Source organism: Hippocampus bargibanti, linkage group LG14 (assembly GCF_051943395.1).
Source record: "Hippocampus bargibanti isolate YZ-2025 linkage group LG14, ASM5194339v1, whole genome shotgun sequence".
Lineage (NCBI taxonomy): Eukaryota > Metazoa > Chordata > Actinopteri > Syngnathiformes > Syngnathidae > Hippocampus > Hippocampus bargibanti.
This window is the reverse complement of record NC_142747.1, coordinates 10055919-10074965: the sequence shown is the minus strand read 5'-3', so window position 1 is coordinate 10074965 and position 19047 is coordinate 10055919. Positions and strand designations below refer to the sequence as shown.

Here is a 19047-nt window from a genome sequence, read left to right as displayed (position 1 = left end):
ATATATATATATATATATATATATATATATATATATATATATATATATATATATATATATATTTATATATATATATATTTATTTTTACTTGAAATAAGACATGTGAGGCAAGTCCTAAATGCTGACATTGGAATTTAATATTATGTTTTATCTTCAGTCGACCAGCATATCAATTGTTATGTCTTATGTTTAGGTTGTGACGGGTGTTCTGCGGACTTAAACCAGTCATATATTAATACTATTGTCCACTTTTCTTGATGGGTAATGCCACATTATTTTACTTGCGTCATATTTTGTTATTCTGACGAATCGTAGTTGTTGCCTGAACGTGTGAAGACCGGGTTAGCTGTCACAATCGTAACAGCAATAAACTTGTAGGCATGCTGCTATGCCACATCATTGTCAGGATACAACCACAGCTAATACATTTCTCCCAAATCATAAGCCAAGATAGTATGACTGTGTCATTCTTACAACTTCCTGGTAACGTTGCTTTACAGAAGGATTCTAATTCAAGACTTCAAAACACAGAATCCTAAAAAGACACAACAGGCAGAACATCTTTCTCCATCCAGTTGTAGCACTGCAGTATCAGAAGTCATGTTTTGGATTTCTACATATTCAGCTTTAACACACTTGTTTTGCCTCTGTGATTCAGTATGATCACAGGACTGAGCCAAAGCAAGCTTACCTTTTAAATAGAGTGCCCTTATAATTAGATATTTTGTTCTTTTTATTTAAAGGCAATAATCCTCAATTTGCTGCAATGTATTCCAACATCCTGCAGCCAGAAAAAAAGCGTCTTCCATCTTTTTATCCTGTTTGGGGTTATTAGAATAGTTTCAATCAACTCTTTGTGGCCCCAAGAAGCGTTTGCTGTGAAGCGCTAGTAGTTGATGCGTGCTTGACACCATGAACCACAAAGGGGATGTGCGGTTCTCATGTCTTGGGGTGAGCTAACAACTGCATCAACTCTGTAAATTGCACTGTCAACCTGATTGGAATAAACAAACAATACCAATCAGTCTGCTTGTTTTGAATGCTTTATAATACACATCCTGGATAGTTCATCTAGTAGATCATCAGATGAGGTCCATGAGAAAGACTCAATTGCAATGTAAATATAATCATAAATAATAAAATATGCACAGGGGTGTCAAAGTCATTTTTTGCCACGGGCCACATTGTACTTATGGTTTTCTCTGGAGGGCCATTATGAATTTGGGGAAGCCATTACAATGTTTAAACCCCTCCACATATTACTTATAGAGCGCACAACAAATTAATGAATAACTAGTTTTCTAATCTGAAGCCAAGAATAATGAGTGCTATTGTGGTTTACATCCAAAAACATGACATTTTGGTTAGGATTTTAGCAAGCATCATGGAATTTCACGAGTTTGATTTGCTTTCGCAGGCCGAAAAAAATTATGTGGCGCGCCGAATTTGGCCCCCGGGCCTTGACATTGACACCTGTGCAGTAGGCCGTCTGATCTTTTTTTATTTTTGCATGTTACCTTTAATTGTTAGAAGTGCCCACTGAGCGAGAACACTACATGTATACATTCTGTATTTGATAGAAACAAGCCAGCCCATGGCAAAATCTGCTATGGAACTACATGTATATGAAAACCTAAATATTTGTTATTCGAAAGGTGATAAGAACAACCTTCTTAGAGAGGTAAACAGACTAGGGATGTATTGTAGTTAGACAATAAAAGTGCCTTTGATTCTGCAAAAACTTGGAGAATACCTACTTCAGCTAATTGGAACATTAATGGAATAATAACAGCTGTAAGGTATACTTTACACATGGAATATTCTACCATATGTATGCATGTGATGCGAGCGAAATTGATATCCTTCATTGTCCGACTCCACTGTGAGATTGTCAAGTGCTGATTATACTCTATGTAGGTCAAAGTGGTCAAAGTTCACCAGTTGATTGAGTATTGTGGTCTTTACACCCCTTTGTACTTTCTGTTACGCCCACAAGTGATGCCCAACCACCTTTTTACTACCTGGTCCGGAAAATGTTAAACACCGCAAATGTCTTTGTTCGTCTGCGACCTATAGTGACAGAGCAAATAAATTATGTTTCACCAGGTAGCAGAACGTGAAGGTAACCAATCCAGCAGTGTGACCATATTTTGATTTTAAAAAAGAGGAACACTTAAAAAACATCTTTAACACTGTCTTCTGCACTGTGTGTGAATAAGCACAATAACAAAATATAAATTTAAATTATTATTATAATAAAATATAAAACATTTAAACTATGACATGTAGTTATGCGATTTGTCGCGTGTGACTTCCCGTAGTTGCCTCAGTCAGTGGGCGGGGCCAAGCGAGGCAAAGGCAAAGAGGTCAAGAGGAGGAGAAGAGAAGCACGTGTGATTCATACAGCGGTGTCCTTCCGAAGCATAGTTGTTATTGTAAACCCGTCCCCTGCCAACCGTTCTTAAAACATACCAAGACGACTTGTGACTAGCTCTCTTCGAACACTGTCACGTCTGCCGTTTGTCGTTGTGACCATGGTGAGCAAGACGGACGACACCCAGGCTTCTGCGCCCGGCTGCCGTCCGGCTGATGTTGCTGTGTCGGAAGCCGGGCATGGAGCTCAGGACGCACAAGAAACCAGCAAAGCACATTTGAAAGATTCGCACGGCTCTGGTGAGAAAAAAAAAAGCATTATTTCTACATGCGTAAAGTGTGGGATGGTCGCGTTCTCATTTGTTATATGGCGTGTGTTATATGACGAGCGCTGCACCTGGAGTGCACGCTAATTGTATCATCGCAATGTTTCTATAGCTCCTCAGCAAAATTCAAAATCGGCATGTTTGCACAAGCTGGTAATTGCGACGAATGCGTGACAATCGATGCCGATTCCACATCTAACTAACCCAAACAGTTTAGCTGACAGGCTAACAGTTGCCCCACTGTCAAGTGCTTTAGCCTTGCTAGTGAAACATAGCTTATCGGCACACGCAATAACCGCAAATCGTCAGTTTTAGTTTAAGAACTGCAAAGGGAAACTATTTGAAGTTTGACTCGTTTTGCGCAAACTCGCCGTGACGTACGTGTTACTGAAGGTCACCTTCAATAGCGTCGCACACTTTCGGCATGACACGGGGGTCCTGGATTATAACGTATCCCTTAGATTGCTGTCCCACTCGTCACGAATTCATCTCAGACTTCCCATTCATTGCGGGAATTTTCTTGTCCAAGGCGAGTCGTTTTTAAGACGGCAAATGCACCCGTGAGTCTGTCGAAACATGTTCCCAACCTCCAGTTCTCCCCCACCGGTGAGGATGAAATCGAGTGTGCCTCCGCGCCCGGGAAGCGGAAGCCGGTGGTTACATAGAAAAAAATATTGAAGGTGCGTTCACAGGGGAAAGTAAGGTTACGCTTTTTAATGAGACCTGAAAACTGGTGAGTCATCTGGGCGCTGAAGTTGGTCCGTTCTCGGAGGACCCGGAGCACCGTGTTCATGTTTCGAAATTGACACCGAGTCGAGGGTGGTAGTCAGCCGGGAAAGAAGTTACACAACTTGGCAAGCAAGACGCCGCAGCCTGCGTGGTTGTCGTGTGACCCTTGTTTGACAGGAAAATGTCATCAAGTCTGTTGACGCACCTCTACGAGTCCAATTTCATAAATTAGCATTACCATTGTAAATATTCTCATTATTGCTCAAGTTCTGGCTCAATTATTTTGTGCCAATTAAAAAAACAGCGCCTGCATATCTGCTACGACTATACTGGGGGGCATTTTTAATCTTCATACAATTACCGTACGCCAATAAATGTAGTAATTTAGTTAATTTAATACCATTTCACATTTCCGTGTGTGTGTGCGTGTGTAATATTTAAATGTTCTCCTGGAAAGTAATGATTTTGGATGTACAATTCTGCCCAACACAGTCATATTTAACATGAGAAATTTTCAATAGGATGCCAACAAATGTATTGTACAGATCAGTTTAGTTTTTGCTCGTCACGACATCACTGCCATAGATTGATGAACCAAGATGTGTTATTTGTTGTGCATAAAATAAGGTGCATTGTGCTGAATGATTTCATCCATCTTTGAAATAATCAATGGTTGCTGTAATTGAACAGATTTAATAGTCACATGCCAAAACATTGTTCCTGCTTCTGGGACCAGCATGTTGCATTGGTCAAGGATGGTGCTCTGTGGATTTAATGCTGCAGCGATGGGTGAAGGGTGACTGGGTTAATCCCGAGACTCACAGACACCCTCATACTACACCTCAGCTCACAAGCACATCCAATCCGACAAGATAATTACGCTTCCTGTTTGTTTTACCGTAATGAAGTCAAACTCAGACATGGGCACAATCCCACCTCATTGATTGAAATACTTAAATTTTAAATGGGTTAGACAACTTTGTCATAGTGCAGTGAATACCACATAAAACCTTGAATGTTATTTTTCATTGATGTCATGGCTGTTGCCATCAATGACATTTGCAATTTATCACAGACTGGTTGATTGTGCGTTTCGGATTGTAAAGCTCAGCACGTGTATAGTCTTGTTGTTTCTACTTGTCTGCGTCTTTGTCAGATTAATGTTCAATTTATCCTTAGACTTGACCCTCTTACTTATCCCTGGAACAGGACTCAGGTTTGATTTGTGTGCTTTCAGATGTGATGCGCTTCACTGCTCTGAACTGTTCAGTAGTTGTTTGACAAACAATTTACATTTTGCATTGACTTATCTCATCGGGTTTCATAGATTGTGTGTCTCGTTGGCTTGTGGGATATTTTTATTATTCAGCTGAAATTCTACAGTTTACTGCGATTAACAAATGTATATTTGTTTTCGCTTGGTAGGTATGGAAGAAAGGCCAAACATTTTAGTTCCCATGGCCATTTTTAAGTGATGAAAAATCTCCTTTAAGTGAATGGGACTCAGCCAGTAGTGCATGTGCTCGCGAAAACATTTTGATCCAAGGTACAATACTTTTAATACATATGTTTTGGGAGACTTCAGTTTGTTATATGTGCACAACCTTTATTTTTTCCACTCACCATATTGTAAAATTTGGAAATTTGAACATCATAGAGCCCAATAGTAATCATCGTACAAAAATTCTAGTTGATTTTTGACCACCTCATGCAGATATTTTAGCTCAAGTTGCACCCAATCCTTGTTTAAGACAGTTCAAACTGGCGTGTAGCTGTTTTTTGGTATTCAGGGTTGGGCTATTCTGTCCAATGTCCCTCCCCCCCTTCAGTTGTTACCAGTGCCTTTCAGGATCTAGTTTATGAAGCTCCACCCCCCATTTTAGCAGCCCTGACGCTATGTTACCCTTGACGGTGAGCAAGGACGCACATACGCGCACGTACACACACATTCATACGCACTGACAGCAGCTGAATCCCTAATGTATGAATCCTTCCGAATAGTCCTCAGTCCTACTAGTCAATTTCCTTAGCCTTTCCTTTCTATGTCACTCATATTTACTCTTGGAGATAATAATGACGTGTGAATTGGCAAGTGATGTTTGTAAATTTCAGTACCAAAATATTTCATTGCATCCACTATTCATTCATGTTCAAATCTGCTTAGCCTCACAAGGCTCATGGGCATGCTCTAACCTAACGCAGCTGTCATTAGGCACTTGGTGGCATACACCTTGGCCTGATTGCCAGCCAATTTTAGGGTACACATTCATGATTTTGTTGCATCATGACAGAGTTTTTGCTTGTGCTCCTTGGAAAACCACATAAGTGAGCTTTGTGTTTGTGTTTTTCTGCAGACACAGTCATGGTGAATGGTGGAGGGGCAAATGATCACATAGAAGAGTTGGAATCAAAGGACAGGCACAGTGACATTAATGGAGGCGATGACTCCAACGAACAGGAGGTGATTGTCATCCAGGACACGGGTTTCACCGTTAGGATCCAGGCACCCGGAGCCGAGCCTTTTGATCTTCAGGTACATAAAAAATAATCAAAAGACGCCGATATTGTACTTGTCTCTTATCTACTCCCTGTTCTTCTTCGTTCTCAGGTGTCTCCTCAGGAGATGGTGCAGGAGATTCATCACGTGTTGATAGACAGAGAGGACACCTGCCACCGCACCTGTTTCTCACTGCAGCTAGATGGAAATGTGCTGGCCAACTTTGCTGAGCTGAAATCCATTGAAGGCCTACAGGAAGGCTCACTGCTCAAAGTGGTGGAAGGTCAGTGTGATCTGCATGTGCAGTGACTGTTCCATCCCGTACAGTCTTCTAAATAAATATATTTGTTACACGGGAGGTGACAAAAGTCCAAATGTTAAGGATTGACCGACGAAATTCTGCTGAGTAACATTAATAGAACGTAGATAACCCCATCTATGCCAAATTTGACACATTATGACGATACACACTTATTTTTGAAAGTGCTTTTGTTTGTGCGTGTCTAGAGCCATACACTGTGCGTGAAGCCCGCATCCACGTGCGTCACATCAGAGACCTTTTGAAGAGCATGGACCCATCAGATGCCTACAATGGAGTAGACTGCAACTCTCTTTCCTTTCTAAGTATTTTCACGGATGGAGACCTTGGAGGTACCTTGAGATTGCTGCAACATCCTGTGATGTTGAAGATGACACAACTTTGTCAGATCTTACACGGTGACAGCTTGCGGTAGATGTGAGTTTCTTTCTTTGTCTTTTTTTTTGGACTGCAGATAGTGGGAAGCGGAAGAAAAAGGGCAGCGATCTGGAGCAGATTGACTGCACCCCCCCAGAGCACATTCTCCCTGGCAGTAAAGAACGTCCACTGATACCACTTCAGCCACAAAATAAGGACTGGAAGGTAAAACCCTTTTTTTTAACAATGCAGTTTGGGTCTGTATTATTGTTTTTTTTTTTTTTTTTTTGTTTTTTTGTTTTTTTGCGAGACCAAATGTAGCAGTTCAACAGAATGTACACCTGCATGTCTTTCTCAACAGCCTATGCAGTGCCTGAAGGTCCTGACCATGAGTGGCTGGAACCCTCCCCCTGGTAACAGAAAGATGCATGGTGACCTCATGTACTTGTACATCGTGACAGTCGAAGAGCGCCACGTCAGTGTCACGGCCTCAACACGTGGCTTCTACCTCAACCAGTTAGTCTACTTCTCCAATTTATCTTAATGTTTTAACGCCTCAAGTGGAGCTATTGTTGCAGTGAACAGTCAAATATGCTCTTCAGATGGAACCTTCACCGTTACTTTTCTCATTTTAAATGTGATAGTATTACGACATTGGATACACAATTATGAATGAATGACATTTAAATAAAGACTTGATGAGATTAAGTGAACATTGTTTATGTTGCTTCCGGTGCCGAACTGGCCTGAATTTTTCTGTTGTTCCAGGTCGACTACCTACACCTTCAATCCCAAACCAGCCAACCCAAGTTTCTTGAGCCATTCTCTGGTGGAACTACTGTGCCAGATCAGCCCTGCCTTCAAGAAAAATTTCACTGCCCTGCAAAAGAAAAGGTAAGGATGTCTCCATTCTTATCTGGTACTGGTGCACATGTTGGTCGGCATGAGAAAAATACCCATCAAACAAGTGATTACTTTCCCGGTGGGACTGCAGGGTCCAGAGGCATCCGTTCGAGCGAATAGCCACGCCTTTCCAGGTCTATAGCTGGACATCACCACAAGTTGACCATTCCATGGACTGTGTTCGAGCCGAGGATGCCTACACCTCCCGCTTGGGTTATGAGGAGCACATACCAGGACAGGTATGGCAACCCAATTAGTGCAGTGCTGCAAAATTCAGGCACGTTTGCGGGATTCCACGAATTATGTTGTGAAGAGCATAATTTTTATTAAACTATTTTTGCATGGAAAATCATTTGGGAGGGGTATACTTTGATTTAAGAGCCATGTGGACATGCGGATGTTTACTCCAGTTGAGCGCCAGATGTTTTGACTGCAACTCGGCAAGAACTTAACGCAGGCTAAAGATAGCATGAAATTTTCTTTTACCAACATTTCTTTCATTATTTTTAACTTGTATTTTTCCTCTGATTTTCTCTTCATTTCACAGCCCTGTAAGTGGTAGTAAATAGACGGATGGATGGATAATAGACCATTTTAATTGCAGCTATTTGTTTTCATTTAACAGTGCAGTTATGCTTATCTTCAGACTAGAGATTGGAATGAGGAGTTGCAGACGACAAGAGAGCTTCCTCGTAAGAACCTGCCTGATCGCCTGCTTAGAGAGCGAGCTATTTTCAAGGTGCTTTTCTGTCTTCTCTGTATTAAAAACGGGTATAAATAAAACCATACAAGTTGTCTCACGTTAAGTGGAAAGTGACGATCACTGCTGTGTGGAGAGTTTATCAAACGGCTCGTCTCAAATACTTTTCCCTTTTGTCCTCTTTGCAGGTCCACAGTGACTTTGCAGCAGCGGCTACACGCGGCGCTATGGCAGTTATTGACGGAAACGTAATGGCCATCAACCCCGGTGATGAAACGCACATGCAGATGTTCATCTGGAACAACATCTTCTTCAGTCCGGGCTTTGATGTGAAGGACCATTACCGCGAGCTGGGTGGGGACGCTGCCGCGCATGTCGCACCCACTAATGACTTAAATGGCGTGAGAGCGTACGGTGCAGTGGATGTGGAAGGACTATACACGCTGGGCACAGTGGTGGTGGACTACAGAGGCTACCGTGTTACCGCCCAGTCAATCATCCCCGGCATCCTGGAGCGTGAGCAGGAGCAGAGTGTTATTTATGGCTCCATCGACTTTGGAAAGACAGTTGTGTCCCACAGCAAATACCTGGAGCTTCTGGCAAAGACCAGCAGGCCCCTCAAAGTCAGTAACAGAACCACTGTTTCCTCCAAACTAATATTAATAACATTTTAACAATGACTTGTTCTGACTCTTCCTCAAAGGTCCAGAGGTACAATGTGCTAAACGAGAAGAACGAGGCAGTGGAGCTTTGCTCATCCGTCGAATGTAAAGGCATCATTGGAAACGATGGCCGTCACTATATTCTGGACCTTCTTCGCACTTTCCCACCTGACCTTAACTTCCTTCCTGTGGAGGGAGAGGAGTTAGCTCCAGAATGTCAACGTCAGGGCTTCCCCCGCCAACACCGCCACCGCCTCGCCTGCCTTCGCCAAGAACTCATTGAGGCCTTTGTTGAGCACAGGTTAGTCTTTGTCCACAGCTCTACTGTTTTTGTAATACAAGTGTAAGGGTGGATTTTGTCCCTTTCTAGATATCTTTTGTTTATGAAGATGGCTGCACTACAACTCATGCAGCAGAAAGCAAACAAGGAGGCCAGTAGGAACGAAAAACTTCCAGCCATCACTCAAACGTCCGAAACAGAGGCTGGTGCTGATGCAACACAAACTACTGCGTCAGACTCAAGCACGCTAGACACGACAGATGGCCCGGTCCAAAAGGGCAGCAGGGAGGAAACTCCCTCAACGGCTGCCACCAATGGGCCTACGGAGCCCACAGCCACACAGAATGGGGAGTGCAAGAGCCCTCTGGAGGGTAAGGATCTTGAGGAAAGTATTCCGGGATTAGCTCAGGCCAAAGAGCTGGCGGAAACCTTAGTTGCCGACGATGGATCTGGTATTGGTACGTCCCCCCCCCCCCCCCCCCAAAAAAAAAAAAAAAAAAAAAAAACCTCAAAGACTGAGACAGCTATTCTGGTGGATTGTCAAAAAGATAAAAGGAGTTTAGATGTTAGGAGTAATGGAAATAAGATCAACATTTTAAATAGCTCCAATCCACCTGGCTAGCTGTATCTGCTCAGTTCTCAACCTGCATGGGGAAAACTGTTTATTAATCCCCCCCATCAACCCACGTCAATGGACTAGTCTGCTGAACAAATAAAAAAAAATGCAACAAAAAATGATCCTGTTGTCAATCAAATTGAGTTTGAGATTGACATTTCAATGGTTGATTTGCTTGCTTGGCCGTGTATGCTGTGCATGTTGACACGTTTTTCTGGGTGGTGTTGACTTTAAACTGATACTCTGTAGTGTTTTTGCATGTTGTGTTTACTGTAGATACTGATTGAGAAAATATTCCTAAATTGACATTTTAACTCATTGCTCAATAGTTTTGCTTGTCCTCTTTCTTATGGGTCTGTCCCTTTTGAAACAGACCAAAAAAACCGTGAGGTTGTCCTCAATGCCTGCAAGGCAGTCGGCTCCATCAGCAATACGTCCTTCGACATCCGCTTCAACCCGGACATCTTCTCTACAGGTGAAATCTGGCATTATGTTTAATTTTTCAGTAGTTGAGGAGTATAAAGTAAATGGAAAATAAAATTCTGTAGTGTACCTGTGCATGATTGTCGAACAACTGTCCATGAGGCTGTCCAGTTTACCCTACATGGTTTGAAATGTGAATAACAAGTGTATTATTGAACCAGGAGTACGCTTCCCAGACGACAGCACAGATGACATCCAGAAGCAAAAGCAGTTGCTCAAAGATGCTGCTGCCTTTCTCGTTTCCTGCCAGATTCCATCACTGGTCAGTGATGTGTGCCGTCGTTACTACATTTATTTTAGAGTTAAATTTGCAAACAGACCATGGGTCTGAATTAAGAGCGGTTGTCTTCTCACTAGGTTAAAGACTGTTTGGACCAAAGCGCTCTGCCCATGGATGGAGCCACTCTGACTGAGGCCTTGCACCAGGCGGGCATCAATGTACGCTACTTGGGCACCGTACTGGAGTTTGTGGACAAGACTCCTGCCAAAGCCCAGCTGGAACACTTCTATGTAGGTCCAATGTGTAAGCTCTCAGTCGAACAGGAGTGGTCCATCGATGAAAAGGTTTCTTCAGCCGTCATCTGTACTTCTTTGAAGGTGTCGGACGTTTCACTTCTTATCCAAGAAGCTTCTTCAGCTAACTAGTTTTACTGGTAGTATCGGCCCTATACATATCCCTACTGTCCAGACATGGCGGTGCCGGACCCTGCTATGATAGGTCCCTGCTCTCAGGTTGGGGGGAGCAGAGGACTACTCCCTGTGGCTCCACTGATTGTTCCTATTGTCCTGACTAATGACTGGCCTGATTGCTCCACTTCCTCCGGTATCACCACATCAGTATTACTAATCCTATGTTGCCTAAGCAGGCTGTTGTACAAACGACCCAAATTGAACCTCACCCCACCATATCGGTTTAGTGAAGGATTTAGCTGTTTTATGAAAATCGCTTCTTTTACTCCCCTTTCAAACCATCTATGTTCTTTTGATAATATTTTAACCTCATTGTCGTCAAATGAGTGGTTGCTAGCTTTTAGGTGCATATGTACTTCCGATTGAGGCCCACTAGTATTATCCCTGCGATGTTGATAGTCTTTTTTGGAGAATTTGTTTAGTCTCCCCAATGTACTGCTCTTTACAATTTTCATTCTTACAATGTATGGAATAAACTACATTACTTTGTTTTTCATTTGGCATCCTATCCTTTAGATGCACTAATTTTTGCCTTCAAGTGTTTATCGGTTTGAAATAAGTAGGAATTTTGTGTTGCCAAAGGACAAAGGACTGTAGTTTTTCAGAAACTCCTGCAATGTAAGGTACTGCTACTCCTCTCCTTTTTGTATCTTTTTTGTTTCATTCCCTATTCTTTCTTTCTGACATTTGTTAAATGACCACTGAGGGTACTGAGGACAATAGGAACAATCAGTGGAGCCACAGAGAGTAGTCCTCTGCTCCCCCCAACCTGAGAGCAGGGACCTATCATAGCAGGTTACTGCACCGCCATGTCTGGACAGTAGGGATATATATAGAGGGCCGATACTACCAGTAAGACTTTAGTTCGCTGAAGAAGCTTCTTGGATAAGAAGCGAAACGTCTGACACCTTCAAAGAGTACAGATGACGGCTGAAGAAACCTTTTCAACCATTCATTATATCATGATGACTGGAAGAGAAAAAAAGTGAAGTCCAGAAATCTTGTTTTTTTTAACTAAAAATATTCAGCCCTATTTTTTGTGGAATCCAGAAACAAATCTATTTTAATTGAAACAATATTTTTTGGTAATTATAAATCCGGCGTAATTTTTAATGGATGCTAGTCTTAAACATTATCATAAAAAATGCAGTTCCAGTGTAGTATTCACAAAAATATTTTGTCATTTTTTGGTTTGGGGGGGACTGCTAAATGTAACTTGTAACCATAGTTTTGCAGTGATGACACTGGCTATGATGCTCTCTGGAATGACCTGCCACTAAATATTTGACAATCTCCCTCTCTGCCCATCTTTAAAACCCGTCTCAAAACTCACTTGTACACTTTAGCATTCGACTCGCATAATTCCGACTTGATCTCTGCTTTACTCCCTGGTGCTTTCTACTATCTTTGTGACTGCTTCATTTCCTATATATGATAGTTGTCCATGTTAAGCGATTTGTTACAGCTTCAGCTGTTGTTAAAGCGTGATATAAATCAATATGTATTGTATTGATACATAATTATGTGCAAGTGTTTGTTTTACATGCAGTGTAACTGAATTTGATTTTCCCCATTCTGTTTTTTTTTTCTTTTCATTTTCAGAGAATAGGCATCATTGAATTGATCACCAGATGTGCAAAACATATCTTCAAGGCATACTTGCAGGTAGATAAGATTCTCTGTCATTTTCACATATTTGCATATTTATGTTTTGACTCAAAAAAAATTGTTTTTATATATTTTTTAAATCACAAAGGGTGTGGAGCTGTCAGCGCTCTCTGCTGCTGTAAGCCATTTCCTAAACTGCTTACTGAGTTCCTTCCCGGATGCTGTTGGGCACCTGCCAGCTGACGAGCTTGTGTCTCGCCGCAAAAGCCGAAAGCGTCGCAACAAGGTTCCTGGAAGTGGTGACAACACGGCGTGGGCCAGCCTAACGCCCAGCGAGTTGTGGAAGAACATTGCTTCTGAAGCGCGAAGCTACTATCACTTCATCATCCAATGGTAACAACTTATCTGGTTGTTTTTCTTCTGCTGGTGCATTATGATTAAGTCTGTCATCTGCCTACTTCCACAGTGAAAATGTGGACCAGGTGGTTGACAAATACGCCATTCAGAAAATCACTTTACTCAGAGAAATATCAGTGAAAACAGGTGTCCAAGTAGGTTTTAAAAATATCTTTAAAAATTACCGTCATCTTATTATACCTTTTAAATACTTTGATCTGCTCTCCAGATTGTCATAAAGGAGTATAACTTCGACAGCCGCCATAAGCCTACCTTTACAGAGGAGGACATACTTAACATTTTCCCAGTAGTAAAACACGTCAACCCCAAAGCCTCTGATGCCTTCCACTTCTTCCAGAGTGGCCAGGCCAAGGTGCAACAAGGTGAGGCTCACAAAATCACTCCTGAAGCATCCTTTAAATCATAATTTGTTAATATACAGCAGGGGTCGGTAACCTTTTTGACTAAGAGAGCCATGTTTATTATGGTTGTTAAAGTCATTATAAGTGCCTTGCATACTGGGTCCGAGAGGACAGTAATTTCATCTCTGCTGTATGTCATGCATATTAGCATATTTGACAATAAAGGTGACTTTGACTTTGATAAAAATAAAATATTTAGAAATGTTTTTCAGTGAGAGCCACACACACGCGAGCGCGCGCGCACACACACACACACACACACACACACACACACACACACACACACACACACACACACACACACACACACGCACGCACAAAAACACACACGCACGCGCGGCCACTTTTCAACAAAATGTCAGAATGTATTATTTAAAATAACTTTGTGACGGTACTCACCGTTTACATGAATGGTTTTCTGTTCCTCATGATTGGTAAAAATCCAGCCAAAGGATAAGAATAAAAGTCAACTTGCCGGGTCCACAGGCGAAGTTACTGCTAGCTAGCCTGCACACGGCTCATTAGCTTCCACACTTGCTATCTGCAATATTCTTCTCGCAGAAGTATATTGATGCTGACGTTAACATGGGGCGTGTTAAAATATCACTGACATTCGACTGTTTCATCGACGTTATTGTTTAATTGCAAATTAGAATCGTGAATCCTCCGCTGCATTCAAGCTGGAGTGTACTCATCATTTTTTTTACTCGTTGGGCTCATTTAAAGGGATGTTTACATGTTTCAACATGACGGCCAGTATCTTCCAATCAAAATTGCGCTTTCCGCCAACCTAGGTCAGTGTCATCCGATCAAAATTGCGCTTTCCGCCAACCTAGGTCAGTGTCATCCAATCAAAATTGCGCTTTCCGCCAACTGCAGCCCCAAGTGGAGATGAACGGCGAAAAAGCGAGAATATGTATTTCATTTTATCGGCGAGCCATATGCAATCATCAAAAGAGCCATAGGTTCCCGACCCCTGATATACAGCTTTCTTGGGCGGCATGTTTTCCATGCTGCAACACAACTGGTTGAAATGATCATGATAATTCTGAAGTAATTTTTATGGTCCGTGATGTATACATCAAGAAACGCATTGTATTTTAAATGATTTTTAAAATGCCCAGTCGGTACTTTGTGGCTGTCTGTCGATATGCATTTCTCTTTCGATTCTAAACTCACACATTTGCTTCCCAGGATTTTTGAAGGAAGGGTGCGAGCTGATCAATGAGGCCCTCAACCTCTTCAACAACGTATACGGAGCTATGCATGTGGAGATCTGTGCCTGCCTGCGCCTACTGGCTCGCCTTAATTACATCATGGGAGACCACGTCGAAGTACACACCGGCAATTAAATGAATAGAATGAGACAGCTGTGTGCCAACCCGGGTGTCTAAGGATGCTGAATTAGGCGATGCTAAATCCCATATTTAAAAAAAGACAACTCAAAGAGAAAACTGTGAGCTTCTTTAAAGGAATATTTGATTGGATGTTGTATTATGATATCATGGCCTTTCAGCTGCCGCTTCGAAGGGGTGTTGTACCCGAATTGGGACACAGCAAACATATTCAATTTTGTTTAGGATTGGTTTTACTCCCCAAATGACTATCTCCTACTTGCCTCCAGGCACTCAGCAACCAACAAAAGGCTGTTCTGATGAGTGAAAGAGTTCTTGGCATCGAGCATCCCAACACAATTCAAGAATATGTAAGCTGTGTGATCTATTGTGCCAACATTTGTTAACTATACATATACAGTATGCTATATGCTATCTTTCTTTGTTCTCCAGATGCACTTGGCTCTGTATTGCTTTGCAAACGGGCAACTGTCCATGGCATTAAAGCTGCTTTACAGAGCTCGTTACCTCCTGCTGTTGGTGTGCGGTGAAGACCACCCGGAGATGGCACTATTAGATGTAAGTTCTCATTGATTGTGACAAAGCCACCTTACCTCTTTATCGCAAAAATTCTGCAGAGGAGAATTTGTTTTTATTTTATGTTGTAATCTGACTAGAACAATTAGATCACTGTCCAAGTTGGCCTTAATTCAAGTGGACTGAAAATAAATTGTCGTATTTGCATCTTTTTCCAGATCCTTCACCATCATCACTCCAATAATTGTAATGATTGGCCTTGTAGTTTTTGTCTTAGGAAAAAAAGCATGAATTAGTGTTTGAAAAGGTATCACAATGAAAATATAATCCACATCTTCATAGTTTGAACTACCAAGGGTATGCAGGCCAAGAATCAAATGTCAAATGATATTCTATGCCCAGCTGGTTCGGATTCGACATGTGGGCCGATAAAATTCGGATTTAACCCGTGCAATCACATTGAAAATTGTGTTTGCATCAAATATATAAATTATACATTTGTCTTAAATTGTATTCTACGTCACTCGAAGTGACTGAGACAGCTCAATGTGGTTCTTATATCAGATATTAACGAGCAAGCAATAAAACTAATTGTTTTCAGGGTAACATTGGCTTGGTACTGCACAGCGTGATGGAGTACGATTTATCTCTGAGATTTGTGGAGAATGCTCTAGCCATCAACTCAAAGTACCATGGACCACGGTCACTCAAAGTAGCGCTCAGGTAGGGAATGAAGACAGCACTTATCCACATCTAAATGGTTTCACAGGCAGTGGTCATATCATCTGTGATATTTTTTTCTTCCCAGCCATCACCTTATCGCTAGGGTTTACGAAAGTAAAGCAGAGTTCCGCTCGGCGCTACAGCATGAAAAGGAAGGCTACAGTATTTACAAGAACCAGGTACCAGTGATCTCTTCTCCTATAGTTTCCTCATTTGGGTGGCCTCATTTTTAACTGTGTGATATTGTTCTCAGATGGGCGAGGCTCACGAAAAAACCAAGGAAAGCTCGGAGTACTTGAAGTCTCTCACTCAACAGGCCGTAGCTCTGCAGAGAACAATGAACGAGATCTATAAAAACGGCTCCAGTGCCAGCATCATGCCCCTTAAGGTGACTGACCCGAACTGTTTGTTTGTTCCATTGTCAACAATTATTAAAACATTATTTTATTTTTGTCATGTTGATCAGTTCACAGCTCCCAGCATGGCCAACATCCTGGAACAACTCAACATCATCAATGGCATCATTTTTATCCCGCTAAGGTATATGTACAGATAAGAAAATACATGCATGGTCATATTGAAATAACTTCAAGCGGTTTATGCCCTTCAATCAATGCATGCTCTTTTCATTTGTTTATTGTTTTGTGATGCCACCAGGGTGCCAGGCGTGGGATAGTGACCATAGAACCAGAAAGAACTATTATAACTAGTGGGAACGTGACAAAAAAAGGGAATACACATTGCTCTTTCTGATCAATATGATCACCAAAAAAAAGTTTAATATCAATCAAATTCACTGAAAATTACAACGTGAGCGACATTTCATCCGACTAGGGAATAGGGTAAACACCCTCGCTACAAGTTGTCACCATGTCTGTTGTCAATGGTTAATAGATAACAATCTTATTATTAAAGGCATTTCAAATTTCACACTTCCAGGAATTAAAATGGTACTGAAAGTATCATCCTGTTGAAGATGTGATTAGGTAACATTAAAATAAACTTAATACAATATTTACTGTGTAAACATTTATTAAAAGATATATGTTTTTTTAATAATCACTTAATTGCTGAATATGCATTTCAGACAAAAAGATCTGGAGAACCTGAAAGCTGAGGTGCAGCGACGACAGCAGCTGCAGGAGTCTGACAAAAATGAGCTGCTGGAGAAGAGTGAGCAGCCCTCAGAAGATAGCCCACTGGAACTAGTGGACAAAATTCCTGTTGATTAAACATCCCAATGCATTCAACAGTAATCTCTTCCGTTACGAAGGGTGAAGACTGTGCAGCAACAGTCTTGTCATGATGCCCGTTGACCCAGGAACTCAGTAGACTATATATTAAAATAGTAAAAAATAATATTATACTGTAAACGGATATTGCAGTATGGGTCAAATGTCCAGAGCAAGTAACTCCTACAACGTAGGATGTGATAGAGGGAAAACAAGTATCCAATGTATGTAATGCAGTTTTAGGAAATCCTGCCATGAGGTGGTAAGTAATCTGTTTGCATTGGAATAAGAGATCCCAGTTTTGGACTCAAGGCCCAAGGTGACATTTTCTACCGCAACCTTACCTTTTGTTCTCTAAGGTCCAGCTAGGCCATGACCATGTTTTTTTCTTTAAAGGAGCCTTGAAGAGCCAACAGCATGGAGCCCACCTGAATCATGTGCACTAAAATCAAATGAAAAAAATAAAACAATGGGCCTTGTATTTGTAAGAATGTACTGCTCATTTCCCTCACCTATTTAATTAAATGTCATCATTTTTGCTGCCTGCTGAGTCTTGCAAGCAAACAGTGAACATTGGGCTTCCGTGCTGGATTTTTTTTCCCCATCTGTGAACATGTACAGGAAGGTTGATGACATTTTAGAGCTGTTAATTTAAGCCATAACTGTTTTATAAAAAATGTAAAGAATGAAAAATGTGTACATCTATATCAGATTTAAGCACGTTTTGCTTGATGAAAAATATCCATAAACCGTCCTCTTGAAAGCAATTTGTTTGCTCTGTACTAACTGTTCAATCTATTTTTACACATTGATCAGGCTGTGCATGTAAATTTGTATGTGTGAGTCTTTGTGTAATCCAACAGGATGGCTAACGATTGGTGTGACATGAACATTTGTTTTCCAAATGTTTTATTTTTCTAAATGCATAGGTGACAAGAATTAATTTCTTCTCATTATTGTTTGCAGTGAGTGGTCCTGGTTTTCTATGTATTTGTTCTTCCAATGTTGGATTGTCATGTTTTTGCTTTTATGCAGCCCAGAGAAACCTATGCAGGAATATGACCTCACATTCTCAAAGTAAAGAAATGGACAGAAGGAATGGCTGGCTTGATTGAGAAGATGAAAAAATAAGACTGACAGTTTGAGCTTGTATACAAGCAATGTAACTCTTCTGCAGTGTATAAATGTTTGTGATTAAAGCAATATAGAAATTGTGCTGGCAATATTTAGAAATGTAAAAGGAAGATTGGGTCATTCAAATACTTTAAAATGATACAAGATGAACTGCTCACTTCAAGTCATTTATTGCTGTTAAGAGTCAAAAGTGCGCGCAGGCGAAAACCTGTTTATAAAGACGATTTATGTGTCTTAACTATGGCTTCGTGTGTTTCACTCCCTTTTTCTATCTTGGCCCGTTTTCGTGTCCCTCGTTCATTACCAATAAACGTCCATAAGGGGGCACGCAAGCACTTTAAAGAACAAGAAATTTAATTACTACACTGATCCATTTGTCCCGCAGAATGTTGTCAGCTTCTGGTAAGCTGCGATAATTGTACTTTTTTGATAATAGCGGTTCTACTTTTATCCATAACTGAGAATTGTTTCATTTGTTTGTAAACAAATAGCGGCTTTTGTTGAAAAATAACCGATTAAACAAAAAGTAAAAGCCGGCTTCATTAAGCAATGTATCCTCACCGAGGCGACCACGTCGAGGTGTCCTTGGGAAAGACACGGAACCTCCGGTCGCTCCTGATGCTGCGTCATCAGTAGAGGAATTAAGTAACGGTGAAGCTCTTTGAGGACCCAGGGTAAAACGCTATACGAGTGACAGCCAATTTGCCCCTTCGTCATGCCATCATA

The 19047-nt window shown here is 41.3% G+C and overlaps 1 protein-coding gene across 4 annotated transcripts; it reads left to right on the top strand.

The window, feature by feature from the left end:
• The first annotated feature begins 78 nt into the window (after positions 1–78).
• Positions 79–18559, top strand: cluha (CLUH binding protein of NUMT mRNA a). 4 transcript variants are annotated; one of them, XM_089013993.1, is made up of 27 exons: positions 79–2673; positions 5783–5961; positions 6037–6208; positions 6433–6576; positions 6699–6826; positions 6963–7117; positions 7370–7495; positions 7596–7743; positions 8151–8243; positions 8393–8827; positions 8908–9167; positions 9237–9604; positions 10136–10237; positions 10407–10507; positions 10603–10755; positions 12538–12600; positions 12692–12936; positions 13010–13094; positions 13169–13322; positions 14556–14695; positions 14986–15066; positions 15149–15274; positions 15834–15955; positions 16041–16134; positions 16209–16343; positions 16422–16495; positions 17043–18559. In XM_089013993.1, the coding sequence occupies exons 1-27, from the start codon at positions 2535–2537 to the stop codon at positions 17185–17187; spliced, it is 4167 nt and encodes a 1388-aa protein (XP_088870119.1). In that variant the 5' UTR covers positions 79–2534; the 3' UTR covers positions 17188–18559. The 4 variants fall into 4 exon arrangements, with proteins under 4 accessions (XP_088870119.1, XP_088870120.1, XP_088870118.1 ...); XM_089013994.1 differs by having other exon boundaries at positions 8130–8243; positions 9237–9517; XM_089013992.1 differs by having other exon boundaries at positions 8130–8243.
• The last annotated feature ends 488 nt before the right edge of the window (positions 18560–19047 follow it).

Coding starts and splice junctions, on each gene's coding strand:
- cluha (XM_089013992.1), top strand. CDS start 2,535: ATGGTGAGCAAGACGGACGACACCCAGGCTTCTGCGCCCGGCTGCCGT. Junction 10,238..10,406: donor CCCGGACATCTTCTCTACAG/GTGAAATCTGGC, acceptor TTATTGAACCAG/GAGTACGCTTCCCAGACGAC. Junction 16,496..17,042: donor ATCATTTTTATCCCGCTAAG/GTATATGTACAG, acceptor TATGCATTTCAG/ACAAAAAGATCTGGAGAACC.